The sequence below is a fragment of the Trichomonas vaginalis genome, chromosome I, assembly GCF_026262505.1.
Source record: "Trichomonas vaginalis G3 chromosome I, whole genome shotgun sequence".
NCBI lineage: Eukaryota > Parabasalia > Trichomonadida > Trichomonadidae > Trichomonas > Trichomonas vaginalis.
The window spans coordinates 23241263-23261663 of NC_067203.1; the positions used below are offsets into that span (position 1 = coordinate 23241263).

The window sequence follows — 20401 nt, forward strand, 5'->3', positions numbered from 1 at the left end:
ACATATTATTATATAATTAACATATTCATAATGTTTCACCCTTTCAAAAATATAATCCTCCTCCTCTCAAATAAACGTACATACGGGTGGCCTCTTTTTTCAAAAAATTAAAATTTGAAATTTTGGGCTCAAATATTAGAGATTTTTTCAACCTTCAACGATATATGTTGTCTATATCAGACCTCCTTTCTTTTTGATACTTAACATTGTTCCTAAATCTTAGCCGTTAAGGCTGTTCTGAAAATATTTTTTTTCGAAAAAATTCAAAAAAAATTCTTAAAATTCAAAACTCCCTTAATTCCTGAGGATTTTGGAAAAAAAATTTTACATGAACATGTGTATATTATATGAAGTATATTGATAAGGTAAAAATCAAATTTTATTGCATATTCATCGAGAAAATAAACTAACGAATCCCTCAAAATTGAGAGGGTAATCCTCCTCCTCTCAAATAAACGTACATACGGGTGCACCCTTAATAAAAAATTTAAAACTTAATTTTTTAGTCAAAACTCTTGAGATATTTCTCATTATGTTCAAGCCACCATCTGTTTCTGTGGACATTTGATTCGAGCTCTAATCTTCTCATTAGATTCTCTTGTGCCTTTGCCCTTTCTTCTGGCGACTTCTGAGAAGCAGCGGAAACTTTCTTTGTGACTTTGCTCTTTGCGATTGCTTTCTTAATTGTTTCCTCGAGTGATGTTGCTCCAGTTGCAACTTGTTTGATGGTGTTACTCATTGATTCTGTCTCCGCATTCTTCGCGGTGATTGTTGTGTTGAACTTGTCGAGTGCATCAGCAAATGGAGCTGTGATTTCGACAATTCCATCTGTGTTAACAACAGCTGCTGCTTTAAGTACTGCTTCAGCGACTTTCGCAGCGAGTTCGCACATTTCATCGGGAGAAGATGTTGTTCTTTCGCTGTCTTTCGCTTTGAGCAAAACAGTTGAAACAGCGTGGCAACCAGCCAAAGCGATGTTCAACATGTTTGTTGCCATCGTCTTGAACATTTCGTCCTGGTTGCTTTCGACTGCTTTGATTGCATCTTTCGCCTTCTGAGAAGCTTCTGTAATTGGTTTGAGAGCTTCGAGGAATTTGGCTTTTCTTGCATCTTTGTTCAGTTCGTGTTGTTCGTTAAATTCAACAGCCGCATCCAACAAACTCAAAGCGACATTCAACTCTGTTTCTATGCAAGACAAATCCTGTTCTGCATTTGCTGACCATGTTGGAACAGCAATCAAGAAATTCCTTGTGCTGTGGTTGATGTTATTTGCACAAGTACTTAATCTTGAAGCAACAGAAGTCAAATAACTTTGCATCTGCAAATTCGTTGTGATGATTGACAAAACAAAGATCTTTTGGATGAACTCAGACATGTCATTCTCAAATTCAAGTGTTGCATCAGTGAATTTGGTTGAATCTGGGTTGAATTGGCTGAAGTATTTCTTGAGAGTTTCTTTGTCAGAATCAAGTTTCGATTTCGCTGCAATGATTTCTTCTCTGACTTGTTGTATCTGGACAGAATCATCGACATCAGGAAGCTTCGGCATCTTGAACTTAATTGGAACTCTTGCGGAGTTAACTGGGTCGTATTTCAACTTAACTTCGTCTGTCATTTGAAGAGCAATTGAAGCCAAATTTTCGAATTTAGAAGTGATTTCTTGCTCCAAATTCGTCAACTCCATCAACTCAATGTTGTGTTTGATGTCGACGAGTTTAAGAATAACGTTAATAGCTTCAACCAACATTTCATTGAATCCTTCATTGAATTCAGAAATTGTGTTCTTTTCTGTGAGATTTTGAGCAGCAATCTTTAATTCTTCGATTTTAGATTTGAAGATTGGATTCTGTTCTGTGACAACTAAAGAGAATGACTGAGGAATCTTCGCTGTTGCAAATGCAGCATTGATCAAAGCAATTGATGCTTCGATTTCTGTTGAAACTCTGAAGAATTTTCTGATGATTTCTTCGAAATTCGTCAATTGAGAACTTGAAATTTCCAAGCTCAAATCATCATTCAAATCACCCAAGTTGTCTACGATTCTCTTGAAGATTCTGAGTCCTTTCTTTTGTTCCTTTGCGTCTTCCTTCAACAAAGTGTTGAATGAAGCGATCGACTGATCGAACAAAGAAAGATATTCTCTGTAGAATGTCAATGGTGTTTGAGGAGTAACTTCAAGACCTCTCTGTGACAACAACTGCATGTTTGCAGCGACATGCAACAAATGTTTTCTGGCATCGATGTTTGATGGATCGATTTGGCCAATTTGTGTCCTGGCAGAGAGATTCTTGTTGTTTCTGACATCCAAAATGGAATCGATATTTGATGATTTCTGGATTGATTCTGCAACATCCATAGTTGCTCCTGTGATCATAATAATGAACTTCCTCTTCATCTCTAACACTCCTTCCTTTGTCTTTTCGTCCAAGTTCGTTTCGTTCTTTGAAACTGTTTCTTCAATTCCAGCTTGGAATGTTGAGAAATTCTCAATGATTCCTGTGAGTAAATCGCTCTTTTCGTTTCTGTCGTTGACTACGCAGTTGAGAGCGATGAATTCCTGCATTGTCTTGTAGATCTGTTGTGGGTTCTCTGTATCGAGAGCTTCGATGATTTTGACTGTTGATTGAGTGATTTCGCTCTTGATCTTTTCGCCGTCGCTTTCGAGGAAACTCAAGTAAGTCTTCAACAGTTTCGTTGACTTAACAAGTCCTTCTGTTGATTTCACGAAGTTCTGTGGAATGATATCGAGTTTCTCGGCTGTTTCTTGTGGAACTGACGGCATAACTTTCAAAAGTGAAGCGATGAATTTCGGATAAATTTCTTCAATCTTAGATTCATCTTCTGTTATCATGTTGATGTAATCAATCAAATCTCTCTTTGCGTCATTCAAAGAAACGAAAACATATTTAGGAATATCAACTAAAATCTTCTTCAATTTCAGTGATTTCTTCAATGATTCCTCATCATCTTTTTCTTCGATTTCTTTGGCTTTTTCTGTAATTGCGTCACAGATTTCTTTAGCGTATTTGTAGAAATCATGTCTTTCTACACAAGTCAAAATAACTTCAACAACTCTTTGGACTTCTTTGTTCTTTAATGTTGGTAAATTTTCGTAATTTGGTTTATTATATTCTTCAACTTGCTCAAGTAGTTTAGAGAGATTGTAATTAGTCTGAGGAATAATCTCTTGCAATTCTAAATCAGCTAAATAAGCATCATCATTTGAGAACAACTGAATGTTGTCCTTCAAAATTGAGTAATAAGATTTCTCAATTTTTTCTTTGTAATCATTAAATTGATTGAATTTCGACATCAACAAAAGAGTCCTAGAAATGTAAGACAAAGGTGTTGCTGTAACGAAAGGAACACTCATTACATCATCACCCAATGTCTGTTCAATCTTCTTGAACTGGCCCTTGACAAGTGACAAATTACTCAAAATAGAATTCCTCAATTCATCATCAGTTAAATCAAATGCATTCGTCCAATATTTAAGGATATAATTAATCTCCATGACGGCATTCAAGCTCTTGATGAGTTTAGGATTCTGTAATTCATTGGCTAAATCTGTCAAATCGTTTTCAATTTCAATGAATTTTTGACACAATTCTGACAAATAAATCCATCTTTGTTGGATGTAAATTGAATTTTCTGTCAAATATTCATCGAATGATTTCATTTTCTCCCAAATCTGCTTTGCCTTTTCGTTGCTTTCTTGGATCTGGTTCATTTCACGCTTTATTAATTCCAAGTGATGGAAGAAATAAAGTTTCAAAGAAATGTCAAATTGATCAACAATTGACATCAATTCTTCACCATAAATTTTGATTTCGTCATCAATATCCATGGCAATGAGAATAGCAATGATATTTCTTATTTCTTTGAATGATTTATAAGTCATACAAATAGATGTGAATGTTACATAATTATTCAGCATCTCGTAATCGAATGTTTTAAGACAATTTCTCAACATTGTCAAATAAAACTTTGATTTCTTCGACCACATGTTTATATTACTTTGATCAACGAATTCCTTTAATTGGAGTAATTTCTTTGTCATTTCCTTTGCAAAGTAAAGTGTCAATATCTTTAACTGTTCTGACTTTTGATGCTCCGAATCTTGGTTTTCTATAATAAGACGCATTGTTTCATTAATTTTATTTTTGATGTTGACATTTGTCAAAACATTTGAAATATAAGCAGAAGGTTGATCCAAAGCAGAAATTTCCTTAGTTATTTCTGAATATATTTCTTGTAACTGTTTGACGTCAACATTATTATTAATGTAGTTATTAAAGATATCAGAAATATCTTGAGGATCAATTGTCATCGTGAAGAACATTGAACTAGAAATAATTCCACTTTGTCCGAGCTTCATCATTCCTGTATTTGTGAATTCACTTAATCCTGACTTCAAAGTGTTCATTTGTGCATTGAGTTCTATCAATTGCTGGTTCTGTCTGCATTCAGGAAGAATACTTAATATGTATTGATGCAATTCTTCACTCAAACTCTGTTGTTTGTTGATATCATTAGATTGAGCATCAGTCATCTTCTGAGAAATCATTTGTTTAAGTGTTCTGAGTTTCTCAGTTAAGTTCCTATCATCGGAAATTGTGTTTCCTGTTAAAACTCTCGAGATTTGAACTTCAAATTGGTTCAAAAGTGGCAAAACTTTTTCTTGGAATTTTGCAGAAGCTGATTTTCCAATTTGTGGCTGTTTGAGTTTTGTTATTATTAAGTCAATGTTACTAAAGAATGTATTCATTGCTTCAAGGAATTTAGAATCATTGACATACAAAATAATGTTCTTCGCAAATAATTTGATTTGTGAAGATTTCCTCAAAATGTCTTTCAAACGAGAAATCAAAGTGTTTTCATGTTGTTGCAAACCATCGATCATTGATGATTGTGTCTCGAAATAAGTGGCCCAATGATTGATATTGGCAGCCAATGTCTCGTTCTTCGAAATCAATTCGAATTTGAGTAAATCTTTGATATAATTCTTTATATCAGTGATTTCTTGTGTTAATTCTGATGTCATCTTCATTGCGTCTTTTCCTTGGAAGAATGGGAATAAAACTAATGGTTGTGGAGTGTATTTCTCGTCTAAAGGAACTTGCCACGCGCAATCCAAGAACTGCATGATTTGTGTGATGCATTTGATTGTTTCTGGATTTGGATCGTAACTTGATGTGTCTTTTACCCATGTAGATAACTTGTAAAGGGAAGGAAGATGATCCTCGTAACATGGATTCATAAACATCTTCTCGAATTCCATGATTAAGTCATTGTGGTTCTGTTCGTAAACAATTTGTTTTGATTGTGTCATCAAATCACGGTATTCATCAAAGGATGGTGTATGCAATGCCAATATATTGTCACAATGCTGCATAAGTTTGTTAATTTGATGAATTATGGATGCATTTCCGATTATTCTTGAAACTTCTTGCAAATTGGTCAGAAGCCATTTGGTATGTTCGTTTACCTTGGAAATGTTACTCATTGTGGCTCTGGAAACTTGTGAAACTTTAAGAGTAAGAGCTGTGTTGTTCATGGCTGTTTCTGTGTCTTTGAGGTGGAAAAGGAACTCTTGGTTGACATCACCAGCTTTGTTCGATGCATCAGTGAGTTTGGAACTGATATCTTCAAGCATTTCGACTGTTTGAAGGACAGTTTCTTTGGATGGAATAATTCGGTATGGAGAAATCCGGATTCCTTCAAAAGCGGTGATGGCTTTGTCAATCATGGTCGCTGAGTAGTTCAATCCTTGTGAATAAATGGGAACTCCCGCGATTTCGGATACCATATCAATATGAGGCTTAACGGAGAAGATGGAATGCTTCAGATCATTGAGGTTTTCGACCATTTTGTTGTTAAATATCATTGAAAATGGACGGCGGTTGAGATCTAAGCGTAATGTATTGATTTGGCAATACTTGTTGTAGTAATCTTCCGCGGATTTGGTGATTTTGTTCACTAAGTCGTTGTTATTCGCAACATATGGCTCGGAAAGACTCTTATTAATAAGGCCAATCGAAATTCCAACGTAGAAATTGGCATTGTATAAGGCAACGAGGTGTGGAATTGAATTATCTGGAAGATCTGGGATGATTGGTGTTGTAACTTTTTGTAATTTCAGAATAAATTGTTCGATAGCAACAATGTAAGAGTTGTCTGGAGCTAAATTGATAACAGATGAGATGAATGATGATAATCCAGCAATGTCTGCTGTTAATTGAATCAATTGGCTCTTAGCATTGTAAAGATAACTTCCAGAAGCTGGGCAAGACTTTAATTTCTTGCTTATGTCTTGGAATTTGGTTGCATGTTCTGTAAGAATATCCAACCATGTTGTAAGTTTCTTCTTTCTTGTTGATTCTAATCTTGTCATGATTTCAGCGCGAAGAAGCTTCTGATGCTCAATTAAGATGTTGATTCCCTCAATCATAGCATCAATTTGAGCTGGAATGATGTTCATTGTGCTCAAAGAAGCTAAAGCTTTCTTTGCTTTGATTTCATCCAAAAATTCATTATGTCCACGGACTTTAAGTAGATCAGAAATGACTCTGATGATTCTAAGGCGTGTTAAAACGTCTCCTTCGTTCTTGCTGAGTGCTTCATTTAATGATTTAAGTTTACGACCTGAATCTGGTTCACGGCCGCAGATGTCATCGATATCTCCGTAGAATTTCTTGAATTCTTGTGTAGATCCTGGGAAGAATGCGTATTGTCCGCTTTCATCAGCAGTATAATACGGTTTGAAGATAGCAGGATCAATCGTAGCTGTAGATGCGGCTTCGTCTTCTTTGGCGAAACCATCTGTAAGTAATTCAGCGCCGAGTGATTTAGTAATTGAAGAATATCCTGAAATTAAAGTATAAACGTCGAAAGCTTTCTTGACTTTTAAGGAAATTTCTGCTTCAGTGCCTTTGCGTTCCATGTACTTGATATCGACTGATGATGAGTGTAATTTTGCAGAAATAAATCTAAACCAAGGAGCAGACATATATTCATCGCCATTAGGTAAGTGGACGGCTATAGACTTCGGTCCGATGACGATTGAGCCATCTTGGCGTTGAACTTTTTCTTCGGAAATTGGCGCGAATTTTGTCTTAAAAACTTCGCAGCCAAAGTTCGGCAATTGATGGGAAATCGTAAGATATCTAGCAACGGCGGCTTCCCTTGTCAAAGGCTCTTGTTGGTTTAATTTATTGGCAATTTCTTGGGCATCTCCTTGTTGTGGAGGGCAAGTAGGTGGGAAAAGTGGTGCGATATCGGATGGTGCACCATTCTTCTTCGCTTCTTCTGTACTGTTCGCTACAACGTATAATGAAAGCAATGCCATTTCTACAGCTTGGTCATGAGTTACAGTAAGCTTCGATTGGAAGATGTGCAACTTAACATCGTTGTAGATGAATAGAGCTCCGCCTTTGTCGTCAAGGTGGCTCTTAAGGAAACAGAAATAGCGACGAGTAAAGAAGATATTTTCGTATTCTGATGACTGCTGAGGAAGTGTTAAGTCCAAATCTGTTGAATGGCGTACGCCTTCTTTGTCAATTGTGAAGATAGCGTAGCCATTCGAATGTTCAATTTTGAATTTATCAGCAATGAACTTAACTAACTCGCTGCACTTTTGAGTAATATCGACGAGCAGTTTCTTCTTGGCACCAGATGTTGTCTCAACCGAAATTGGTTGTTTTTCTTTTAACAAATACAAGTTGGATTTATCTTTTAGATGGTAATGGACGATGTTCTTCTTGGGATCAATCCAAGTAAGAGTCGTTCCTTTTCTTAAAGCAAGCGCGCGGTAATTTCCGGATGGTGGAATTCCGAGATTTGTAAGAGCTTGCTCAAGAAGCTGCTGTCCATTAATGTTATCAGCATATGAAAATTCTTTTCCGTCTACTCCTTGAATATTAGTGCATGTATTCAAAGTAATAGACATTTTTTTTCGATTTAAAATATTTAAAAGTGACATGATAATAACTTTTCTTAACGAATGAAATAAATGTAGATTATGATTGGTGATTAGAATGAGCAATATTCAATCCAACATCACAACCTTCTATCAATTTTTTGAATGATATGATTTAAAAATTTGAATTCGAAATAAAATTATAATACGACGATTTTTAATAAAAATTTAATTAGAATGCTCTGTATAATACTTGAAAAATTTTTTGTAAGCTGCCATAAAAAATATAAAAACTTCAGACAACCACTTTGCGAAACTTTACTTATGTGCATAGACTGAAGCAAAAAATGCAGTTGTTGCTAACGACTTAAAATAATATTCCCACTGGCGTCTCAAATCCTTTGAATGAGGTTTCCGATATTTAAATCGGAAAACAAAAATCATAAACTTATGTTACTTGCAAATATAAAGACATTAAATAAACTCTTTGGTTTGCAAACAAGAACACTTAAATACTACTTTTTAATTCATTTTGGATCGTAATTTAGAGTTTAATTTCTTAAATCATTAAAATTGATGTGTGCAAGGTAAGTTTGTGTTTAAATTAAGATGTATCTTCTATATCTCCTTAACCTCTTACCGGAAATCATATTGTTAAATTTAGGCAATTTAACGATCTGACAGATCCATCACTATTTGTCAGTCAATTGTTTAGTATAAATATTCAAAATTTCCTTGAAATTAAAAATTTCTCAAACGATTTGTTGTTAATTATTAAAAATTGTAATGCAATTTTCTGTGATATGGTCTAACTATTTGAATTTGAATGGTTTGAAGGTGATATTGACAGAACATTCAGAATTGAATCTGTAACTCTTTTAAAATCGGATATTTTAATGAGAAAATTACTAGCTTATGTAAACTTATTTAATATTGCTCATCGAAATGCTCAGATTCATCGTAAGCATTGAAACGATTATTGGAGCGTGTCAAATTGAGATCATGTATATCGCTGCTAGGTATGATATCTATATGAAAAACTATTGTTAGAGGTTATACCTTATATGAACAATTATGGAATATGCCAAAAAAATAATACATGAGGTAGGAATTTGAAGTAAAAAATGTTTAAATAGTCTTGTATAATTAATCAAGGTATTTATAATTTCTACCATTTGGATGAATGGTTCGAGAAACAAATAAATATGAAAAGCCAATGAACGCTTAGCAGAATTTGAAGAACTGTTCCATAACCTTAACGAACTCAGAAAGGTGGACAAAACCGTCCTTTTCGCCGTTCATTAATGAGAAGATCTGATTTAATTCTGTATCGTCTAATTCTCTGCCATTTAAGTCTTTAATGCAATCCTTTAATTGCTGGCGGTCAAGCTTTCCATTTTTATCAGTATCGTATTGGTTGAAAACTTCTGTAATGGCTTTTTGGTTTCTTGTTTCCATAAATTGGAAAGTGAAATGTGACGGAAAAGGATAGTGTAAACAAAAAAATATGATTAATTTCATCAAATATAAATCAAAAATCTTATTTTCGGAAGTCCCAGTAGTATATTGGTTAGAATAGATCCTTGACACGGATCAGAGGCCAGTTCGATTCTGGCCTGGGACATTTTTTTTCATTTCCTGAATTCTTAATCATATTCAGCTTTATTTTTGATCCATTTAATATGTTATGTGTAACTATCTCTTTTCTATATAAATTGTCCACAAATGATGTGTTTGAAGAAATATTGAATCTTAAAATTTGGAATTATAATGAAATATATAGATTATTCGATGAGACTTCAGTTATCTAGAATATTGGTTTCCTTTATTTTTATTGTATATCTATATTACCTCTATGAATTGACACAATCATGTTATATTTGGAAAAAGTGACAATATTAAAAATGAATTTATCCAAATTCCAAAGAGAAAAATGCCTCCAACTCATTGATAAGCTTATTTCGTGGGAAATTTGCCAGCCATTTAGAGAGCTTATTGATCCAGTTAGAGATGGCGCTCCAAATTATTTTGAAGTTATTAAAGAGCCAATGTCATTAAATGAAGTTAAAAAACGTTTAATGAATAGTCAATATCCAGATCTGAAAACTTTTATACATGATGTTAATTTAATTTGGGATAACGCAAGAAAATATAACGGTGATGATACGATATTTGCTATGATGGCAAAGGAAGCTCAATCATACTTTAACAGAAAGATGAATAATTTCCCTAGCAGCGTTGAAGAAGACTGGTTAATGAAAGTTCGAAAGATTGCAAATGAATTTCACGAAGCAATTACACATCCTCCTCATGATATTGACCCTAAAAAGCAGCGTGAAATTATTGCCGAAGCTACTGCTACTCAAACTAATGTTGTTTAAATTTCGTTATCATAAATATTTAATGTATTGTATAAAAATTACGAATGCTTGCATTTCATCTTACAATATATTATTGATCTCTTTGTTTTAGTCATATTTTATTAATAAAACTTACTTTCTATGGCCATTAAAACCTTCATTTAACAAAAAGCATGCACAAACTCTATGCATACAATAAGTAGAAGGATTTTGATATCATTTTTTTATAATGGATAATAAATACGTTGACATTGCAGAACATTTGATAGAACAAAGACAAACAATGAAACAATCTGCTTTCAATGCAAAAGTCAACAAACTCACAGCACTTTTAACTAACAAAATTGAAGAAATTCAAAATGAAATTAATAGAATTGAGCACAAATCTTCTGTTATTTCCAAAAAGGAAGAAACTGATGTTCAAAACATTGGAAAAGAGTACCAAATGCTTCAATTACTTACAGCTTTGGCAAATAAATATGAATCACAATTAAGAACATCAACATCTGAACAAAAAAGATTACAAGAGCTTAATGATTTTGAGAATGTTATAAAAGGAAAATACGCACATCAATCTTTGCGTTTGAAAAAAGTCAAACATCACATTGCAGTTAAAAAGAAACAATTAGAAGATGAATCAAGAATAGATATGCCAAAAAGAAAAGCTAGAATCGCCGAAGAAAAGGAAATACTCATAAAATACCAAAATTTCATCAAAGCTGAAAAAAGATTAGATTTTAACCTTAGAATATCGGAAACAGAGAATAATATAGCTAATATTCAGCAAGAAATCGACCGAATATCCAACGCAAATGTAGAACTTAAACATGAACTTGAAAATAAGCAAAACATGAAAGATGTCGTTGCAAATGATATATCCCAATTCGAGAATACGGTTAATTCCAATGTGCAACATATCAATGATACAAAGGAAATACTTGAAAAAGAAAATTTACAAATTGCCCAAAATATTTCAAACCTCAAAAGAGAAATATCAAATTTAGAAAAAGAAGCTGTTGAGCTCGACTCTATTTATAGTTTTACCATAAATATGAAGAATACTCTGGATAAAGGTCATAAACTAGCTGAAATCATTCAAGAACAGGCTTCTTTGGACTTAAAAACTTATTGTTGTTATTATATATTATGTTGAATTTTTTGTTTGTATAATAAATTTTTTCAAAATACTTTAAAAATAACTCATTGTTCAGAACATGCTATCGAAATCAGTAATAACGATAGGATATAACTTAGATGTGGCGTAAACAGGTCAATGTTTTCAAAATTGATGTAAAATTATGACTATCTTTGAATGCTATTGTAGTTTCAATGAGTTTTGCATTATTCATAAAATAAATATGATAATGGTAGGAGTAAAACTATAAAATCGCCAATATAACTTCATAAAAATTGAAAACGGAATGGATTATTTCTTCTTCTTCAATCTATTGGCGCATTTATTTCTAAACGCCAATAAGGAAGGGAAAATTATAAGACACCATGGTGTCTTCAAAACGCTAATTTTTGATATTTTTAACAACCCTAAACTAATTTTATGGAAAATCTATATCGACAAATTTATTAGTTATTGGGTATATAGATTTTTTGATTATGGCGATTATGTCTGATATGCTTCCAATTATAGATCCAAGGTGATGTGATTTTTGCATCCCTGGGATGGACGATACACCCAAAGTGTCACCTTTTTGGGATAACATGAATTTTAAATATCATGAGAGTTCTGCAAACCATATGCACAATATCTATTCAGCCTGACTTCTTGTATATATGAGTTAGACTTCTTAAATATTGTGCTTGGGGCGATATAAGCATTTCCGAGATTACCATCGTGCTCTATAGTATGCTACTTCTCCCTGGTTCTAGCTCAGTTCCAAGGATATTGGCGTTCAAGGATTTGGCAAGGTCCTTCCGAAGTCTCTCATTCGATGAGAGATTTCGGAAGAATCTTGCCTTAAAGTACTCCAACTCTTGTTCTTTTGTTCCTAAATAGTGAGAAAAGTTATTTGACTACTTAAGGTAGAGATTATCCGAGGTCCCTCATTTGATGAGAGGCCTCGTATAATCTCTGCCTTAAAATTGTACACTTGTAGTCCATGAGAGTGTAAGTATACATTGATAGGACAGCTTTCTTCTGAAGTCTTAGATTTGATAAGAACCTCAGAAGAAAACTGTCCTATTTTATAGTAAAAGGAGTTTCAGGAGCTCCAAAGCTCCCTTTCGTAAGGATTAGAAGCTTTGGAGCTCCTGGTTCGTAGATGTGTTTCGCATCTTTCATCAGCAAAGGACATTTACCATCTGGGACTCTGTTGATGGAGACTCAGGAGCTCCAAAGCTCCCTTTAGTAAGGATTAGAAGCTTTGAAGCTCCTGGTTCGTAGACGTGTTTCGCATCTTTGGGTCATTATTGATTTTGTAATTTAATCGTCATCGTTATCGATTTTGTAATTTAATCGTTATCGTCTTTTTCTAAACGTGCATTTTTTGCTTTCGGAGCTATTGAACATACATTGGCCCTTACCAGCAATTGAAAACTATTTTTCATTATCAACAATTACATTACTCCGAGTTATTCATCAATCAATGAAAATCGATATATAGTCCATACTTCAATTTACAATATTGGCAAGTCCAATTTCACTTGGCATATTTAACTCATATAGAAAAACCAGTTGGAATCGGCAAAATTATCTTTAATTCCATACATAAGAAAAAAAAATTATAAAGTTCTTCAATAATAGCAAACTAATAGTTTAAATAGATTTACAAGTATCGCCCATCTACTTTTGATATAATTCACATATTAAATGTAGAAAACTGGTTTAAAATAAATATTTCAAAAGTTCGAAAACGATTTATGAAAAAATAACGTGATGACATTTACTAAATTTGCTCTGTATTAAAGTATCGATGATAGAAAGAGCATATTTTGTAAATATTTCAAAAATATTTAAAAATCGGAGAAATTGTATTGTAATGTACTATAATTATGTTACAAATCCGATTCAATACTAATCCTTCGCTATTGAAGTTGTTTTGAGAAGGATATTCTCTAAATTCTTGATAAATCTTTAAAATCTAAAGTAATCGTTTTGTAAACTTAACAAAACTAAAATGTATACCAATAGATTGGCATTTTCTACGTTTTCAAAGTGAGAGAGTGTAAATTCTTTTTTTTTATCCTATTAAGGGTATAGTCCACTAAAAATTTTTAAGTTTTGACAATGAAAATAAGCTCTGTGACCATGTAAATATATATCTATGCAAAACGAGAGGTTATGCCATAATTTTTTTTAGTTATCAAATTTTCCTTTTTTTGAGAGAAGTCTCTCAATAATTTGAGAAGAATCTTTGATATAAAGAGATACACATTTGTAGAACGAAGTAAGTGTTTTCCAAACATGTTCTTAAAAATAAATAAAATAATACAAATCTTTATTCAATCTTTTGATATTGTTGGTCCTCTCTTTGTGAAAATACTTAACTTCAAAGAGTATTATGTTTTACCTAGTGAGGACCTTAAGTTTGCAAAAACATAATAAAAGTAAAATAAAAAAGATCGGATTTATCACAAAACTTTGAGTATTATAGGATTTAATATATTTTCTTAGTAGATTATATGATTTAGTTTCTTAAAATCTAAAGTATTTCTTGAGGAAAATATAAATTGAAATTCAAAAAGTAAAAAAAATGTAAACAAATCAAATTTTAAATGGACCAAATGTTGATTTTTCATTCGTTTTCTCATTATCGAAAAAAATTTGGAAAGCTAAGAAGTCAATAACAAGTTATATAATACAACAAAACCCACATCGGATATGTTTTCATCAAATAGTCTCCTAGATTTGTTATGAAATTAAAATATCATGATATTTTAAGGGCTTTTGATTTCAATATTAGAATTATTCAGTTATGTCGTGCTAATATCAATTGCTTTATACAATTAATCGTTTACAAGCTGCAAAAATCGAACAATAATTTGACTTTGTAAAAAAAGTGCGTCATTTTTATTCGTTATACTTACAAAATGTAAACATTACGAGAAACATTTACATTTGTAAATGTAACAAGTAAAGTTGTCTCGCATAATTTGACTTTGTAAAAAAAGTGCGTCATTTTTATTCGTTATACTTACAAAATGTAAACATTACGAGAAACATTTACATTTGTAAATGTAACAAGTAAATACATCAGATTTAAATTGTAAATGTAGTTTATCTCTCTCATCTCCTTTTTAAAAGGTATTACATACATACGAACGCATGGGTCACTCAATAATTAGCGTGATAATAATTGAGGATAGACTGTAATCGTAATTTTATTTTTGGACTTATATTTCGACATTTTGAAGTCGCTTGAAAGTCTTGCAAATGATTAAATTTGGAAAATTTGACCTAAGTCTGCATTATTTTGATGACTTAAACAATTCTATAAATCTGTTTTCCTAAAAATTTAAAAAGATATAATTTCAATTTCCCTAAATTTATGTAATTCATATATCACCAAAATATTTGGACTGCATTTCGTTTGTCTGCACCTAATTAAAGTCTAAATACCAATTAATTTTGGAGTTGCATTGCTTTTAATGTAAAAATGCACGTTTAGAAAAAGACGATAACGATTAAATTACAAAATCGATAACGACGACGATTAAATTACAAAATCGATAACCTCTCCGCATCTTTCATCAGAAGAGGCCCAAATGGTAAATAGCCTCTGCTGATGAGCTTCAGGAGCTCCAAGGCTCCCTCTCGTAACGATTAGGAGCTTTGTAGCTCCTGAAGGTAAGGTAGGATTGCTCTGATCTCTAATCAGTAGATGCCATGCCTCATTATGAACTCTACTGACAAGAGATCAAGAGCTCCAAGGACTCCCTTTTTAGTTAGTGGCGTTCTCACAATTTAGTAGGATTGCTGATCCTACTAATGAAGTGATCACTTAGTATACGTTTTGAATAAATTGAATTTTTTTTAGAATTTAGTATTTTTTATAGACATCACATGTATATTATAAATACATAAATATATTCTTTAATTCAAAAAATTCAATTCGGTTTTGGGATGGGTATCCCAGCCCCAAGTATTCAATTTTATTCAATTTTTTAGAATTTTGGGTTGGGATGCCCAGACCAAAACAAGCTTTATATTTTGATGTGTAGATACGTATGTGTGCATCATTGTTGTGTTATATATTATGTTTTTAATGAAAAAAAAATCTGATTCAAAAAAAATTATCACTAATTAGTTGATAATATAAAGAAAAAATAGATAAATTGTATGTTTTGAGAGTATTTATCCACATTCACTCATATGAATTTCATTAAATAGTGTCTTTTTACTCCCAAATTTATTTTGAATTATTGAAATCAAAGAAAAAAAATCAGAAAAATTTCTCGAAATTTTTATTTTCAAAAAAAATTTGGATTTTATATTGAAAACTGACACTGGGAGGACGATAGGGCTGGGATTGGAGATACCCCGCTCACTTGGGAAAAATACGGATCTATACTTCCAATAAGCCAAAACAGTGTTTTGGGAGTGATTAAATACAAAAAAATCTGGCGATGCTTTACGTGGCAAATGGTCGAATGGTTATTACCCCTTACTATTGGGTACCGGGGACGCTAGTTCGAAACTGATGCACTATATTTTTTTTACAAAATGCGTTTATTAGGACAGGGTAAAGAAAGGTTGCCAATATAATATATTTAAATAAATACAACTAATCTAGCATAAAAAAACTATTGAATATTTGAATTCAATAAAAATTTATATAAAATACATGTAAAGCATAAATTACTATATAAATCAAGCTGTATTTTGTTTTTATATAAATTATATCACACCGCTTCTAGTAATTTTTAGCTTAAGCATATCATCGGCTAATTTTCAAAAAAAAGAATTTCAAATTTTAATCCAAATTCTTTTCTTAAAATTCACAATCAAATTACAGCTTATCTTTAATAGTCTTATTCATTCTATGCTTTTTTTTCGGCTCCATAAAAGTCATAAATTTTTCCATCATAAATTTGTTAGAAATTGGGTTACCATTGCCAAACATTTGGATAGAAAAAGCCCAATAAATTATACCCAAAGCATCCAAACATGAAGATATCATATAAGAAATATAGTTTAATTCAGTAATTCCCTAAAATCTAAAATGTTTAAGAACGTTTGTTCAATATCTTACAATCTAATTCACAGATTTAGCATATGTACTACGTATCAAATATACAATGTGATCTCTCAATAAGCTTAGAAGGTTAATTATTAAAATTAAATAAAATTCTACAATTAGCGAAAAATAATACGGCAGATAATATGCTTATAGGTAAAGAAATTCAAAGAGCATTCCTTAAATTTTTTCGAAATTTATCATCGAGTGATATGCGAAAAAACTTTTTTATTCTATTAATGATAATAAATATATTAGCCATATTAAAACTTTTCATTTTTTAAAACTCATAGAAATACGTTTGATATTCTTCATTAAGAACATATAAAAACGAGTATAATTATCATAATCTGTTAATTTACAATATAAATGCTTTTCTGCTTGTAGTAAATATCAAATAAGAAAATAATAACATTATAAATTTTTCAAATAAGAATATATTATCTAGCATCTAAGCATGAAGATATTTAGAATTTGGATATCTAAATTCTGCTTAGATTACTTTCAAAATATAAGTCAATAATCTTTGATTTTATTAAACGCTAATATTGGATAGTATATTTTCACAATTTAATTGTAGTTAGATAAATGATAATTCATGTAACTCATTGATTTCGATCAAAAGTTATATTCACCTTGTTAAAAAAAATAAAAAAATAAAAAAACCAGGTGCTTACTGATTTGAACATATTGCCTTTGAACCCCACGACATAACCAGTAGGCTAAACGTACAGTGATTTTTTTATAAATTCTAGTATAAAATACTTCCCGCAGGGCATTTGTTTAATTATTTCACATTCTGATGACATAATTTTTAATATCATAGATAATGAAAGCGAAAAATATATAAAAATCGACAAACATGTTATAATGAATTGAGAGCTTTACGTGTCAAAAAACACATTTCATACTGATTTCTATAAAAGGTATCTTTATTATAGAAGTGTAAGCTATATCTGTTTGTTTTTTTATTATAACAAATTCAAAATTCTCTTATAAGGATTAGATGAAATCTGTATTATTAAATCATTAGCTAAATGAAGGTTCAAATAGAAAGTAAATATCAATTTATATGATACTGAAACCAAATAGTTCTTTTAATAAAAGATAACACGCTGAAAATTATTGAGTATTTGCAAATCTCAAAAATCTATTGGTGAATTTGGCTCAACTTTTAAAATTATAACATCCATATCAAATCATAAAAGCAGACAAAAATTAAAGCCAAACCTATCGGCCAATTTTTTTTTGATATTTTGATTTTTGAGGTATACTTTTAAAAGTGGATTTAAAGCACTGATGAAAAACATTAACTTCTGTCGTTATGATTATTGATTTAGACAATAATGATTTTAATCTTTGATTATCAAAACACTAAAGTCATCTTTTTAACATTTGCTTGGTAGCATTAACTCAAGTCTAAAGTACTATTTTATGTGGCACTCTTAGAATTTTTGTATTCATTGTACACGCTGAAATAGTACCATTAAAGTTATGGCGGACTTTCAAAAAATAGTTTGGTCACCTTTTTATTTTTTATAATTATAGTATTTATGAATTTGTACCTAAACCTATGTACATACCTATCTAGAGTATTCTCATTTTCATCCACAAAACTGAATATTTTATAATATTTACGATTGGATCGGAAATTATTTTCTGTTTTTACCTATATTGAGAATGGCATAAGGTTATTTTGAGCTAGATTTTTTGGACCGTAGTATTATAATTCATATTTAAAAGATATCAAGTTTGATAATCGAAATTTTTATGTTTTTATTAGTAGATATATCAAATATACTGAGGGAAAAAGAAGTAAAATTAGATGAATAAAATGAATAAATAAAATTTAAAAAAATATAAAAAATAATATATAAAAAAGTCAAATTAGTGAATAGGTATGTTAATTCCTGATCCAAAGATTGGTAAAGCAAACAATTCCTTGCAGAAATAGTAAGGCTTAACATCTATTAATTGGTCATTTGTCTGTTCGTAGTTACGGTTCTTGATGAAATCGACGAAATCATCGTAGTTCAAGTTTCTCCAGAACGAAGGTGGTCTGGCGGTCTTTTCTCTTTCTTGGACGTTTCGGCAAGCGAAATCTCCGTAAATTTGGGCGTAAGCGTGATAACCTATGAGAGCTGGTAAGTAGACGTTGAATTCGAATGCCTGTGGATAGTAATGGATTAATTGGCAGACGCAATCTATAAATTGAATAAATACCGGAGCCGATTCTTCGATTTTCTGGCTTGGACGATGGCAGCAACGAACACTGAACTGATGGCCAGCATCGCACCACTCTTTCTGAATAACGTTTTGGAAGCCTTTGATAGTTCTTGAATTTGGATCCATCATTAGCTGGACAACTGAGCAAATCTGAGCGGTTCGATCCCATCCATCTGTGCAATGGACGAGGGCTGCGCAGTTCGCGTTCATGGCAGAAATCGTTTGAGAAGAAGATGTAAGGATTTGGGTGATGAGAGCGCCCCATTCTTTCCACGGTTCGTTGTCAAATGACAAAGCAAGGGCTGTCGTCATTTCTGTGTATGTGTCTCGTACTTTATGAATATTTGGAATATTAAAGAATTTGAAAGTCGAATTAATATATCTTTCTGTTGATTCGTAGCCACCTCCTGTCAAAATATTAACAACGGCATTCAGTTTTGGCCTGCAATCAAAAATTGCCACATTCCTACCTTGAACAATGTTTGAAATATATCGCGCATCTTCGGGTGAGTCTTGATTACGTATTCCAGTTAATGGTTGGGATGATCTCATGAGAGGAGCGCCGTTAGCTGGATTTATGTAAGAAAGGAAAGGAAGACGGCCCTTTGATCGGAAGCTAGCGACTTTGCTTACAATGTCTAAGCTGACGTCAGGTGGGATAAGTATCTGCTTAGGGTATGTTGGGCAGAAATCGTTTTCAACAATTGCCCAATTTGAGTCCTTCTGGAGCTTTTGTATCCAGCTATGATTGGATTCATAGACTGTTGCGGGTAAAGACGTTGGATTTTTAAAGCTGTCTATTAATTGATGATAAAATGTTGGGCGATCGTTATTATCCTTGTCAAAAGGAATCTGGAAAATTCCAGTTGTTGTTAATAATATTTCTATTCCATAAAAACCAAAACGATGCTTGCCTCCTTTTTTATCTATGGAAATCATGCATTTAAAAGGAATTGAAAAATCTCTATAAAACTCGGTCCAATTTTGTAAGACTACTCGAAGACCCCATGTTGTTATGATAAAATCGCAAAGACCAAGTTTTGGATGGTTTGCTTGATGCAGAGAAACATACTGCTCTCCTGGTACAAAGCAGAATCTCTGTGTAACTCCATTCTCAAAATCTTCAACATTTGTGGATTTGCGCCTATCGGGATAAAATGGATGGGGCTCAGTCATATTTCGAGTTTGACTGTCACAAATATTGTGTATTACTTGAATTTGAGAATATCATATAAAAACCAAATCATACATTATTAGTCTATATCGGTATGTATGTTGGTTTTTGATATAATTAAATCCGAAAAACTGGCAAGCTTACAAAATCAAAAAGGATTCATTTAGAGAAGTTTTGGAATGTGTTTCTAATATGGAGATAAATCAAAGCTGTGGTTCATGAAAAAGTTTTAAAATCAAATTATGATACCGAGAATTCACTTTTTGAGAGCTCCTAATAATTTTTTATTAATGTGCAAGTTCCTTACTGATCAACTATAAATTGATTGTTAATGAGTGCTAATACTTATAGAATGGTCGATATTGGGCATCTAAAACAATGATATTTCGGATAACTAGCAAAAATAATTATTATCTTACTCTTTCCTTTATAATTACAAGATGAAATACTTTATGAATTATTTTTGTAGATAGGATATTGATTCTCTTATATCAGCATCTGAAAATACTTTCTTCTATTTAATTTTTTAATT

At 32.0% G+C, this 20401-nt stretch overlaps 5 protein-coding genes and 1 non-coding gene across 6 annotated transcripts, besides 4 other annotated features; 3 read left to right on the forward strand and 3 right to left on the reverse strand.

Annotated features, from left to right (window-relative positions):
- Positions 1 to 483: 483 nt before the first annotated feature.
- On the reverse strand, positions 484 to 7955 carry TVAGG3_1036230 (Second domain of FERM family; the record flags this gene model as incomplete). The annotated part of the gene is made up of 1 exon (XM_001580322.2): positions 503 to 7948. The coding sequence occupies one exon, from the start codon at positions 7946 to 7948 to the stop codon at positions 503 to 505; it is 7446 nt and encodes a 2481-aa protein (XP_001580372.1).
- A 1052-nt stretch (positions 7956 to 9007) lies between these two features.
- TVAGG3_1036240 (EF-hand domain-containing protein) lies at positions 9008 to 9382 on the reverse strand (the record flags this gene model as incomplete). The annotated part of the gene is made up of 1 exon (XM_001580321.2): positions 9143 to 9376. The coding sequence occupies one exon, from the start codon at positions 9374 to 9376 to the stop codon at positions 9143 to 9145; it is 234 nt and encodes a 77-aa protein (XP_001580371.1).
- Positions 9383 to 9470: 88 nt separating this feature from the next.
- On the forward strand, positions 9471 to 9542 carry TVAGG3_1036250. Its single transcript has one exon. It is a non-coding gene; the product is annotated as a tRNA-Val (tRNA).
- A 280-nt stretch (positions 9543 to 9822) lies between these two features.
- Positions 9823 to 10368, forward strand: TVAGG3_1036260 (acetylation-dependent protein binding; the record flags this gene model as incomplete). Its single annotated transcript, XM_001580320.2, has 1 exon — positions 9823 to 10299. One exon carries the CDS (start codon positions 9823 to 9825, stop codon positions 10297 to 10299), a length of 477 nt encoding a protein of 158 aa, XP_001580370.1.
- A 139-nt stretch (positions 10369 to 10507) lies between these two features.
- TVAGG3_1036270 (uncharacterized protein) lies at positions 10508 to 11431 on the forward strand (the record flags this gene model as incomplete). Its single annotated transcript, XM_001580319.1, has 1 exon — positions 10508 to 11431. One exon carries the CDS (start codon positions 10508 to 10510, stop codon positions 11429 to 11431), a length of 924 nt encoding a protein of 307 aa, XP_001580369.1.
- Positions 11432 to 12488: 1057 nt separating this feature from the next.
- Positions 12489 to 12668: a mobile genetic element.
- A 25-nt stretch (positions 12669 to 12693) lies between these two features.
- Positions 12694 to 12911: a mobile genetic element.
- A 573-nt stretch (positions 12912 to 13484) lies between these two features.
- Positions 13485 to 13506: a mobile genetic element.
- Positions 13507 to 14759: 1253 nt separating this feature from the next.
- Positions 14760 to 14966: a mobile genetic element.
- Positions 14967 to 18312: 3346 nt separating this feature from the next.
- On the reverse strand, positions 18313 to 19890 carry TVAGG3_1036320 (phosphatidylinositol-3,5-bisphosphate 3-phosphatase protein; the record flags this gene model as incomplete). The annotated part of the gene is made up of 1 exon (XM_001580318.1): positions 18357 to 19871. One exon carries the CDS (start codon positions 19869 to 19871, stop codon positions 18357 to 18359), a length of 1515 nt encoding a protein of 504 aa, XP_001580368.1.
- Between the last annotated feature and the right edge of the window lie 511 nt (positions 19891 to 20401).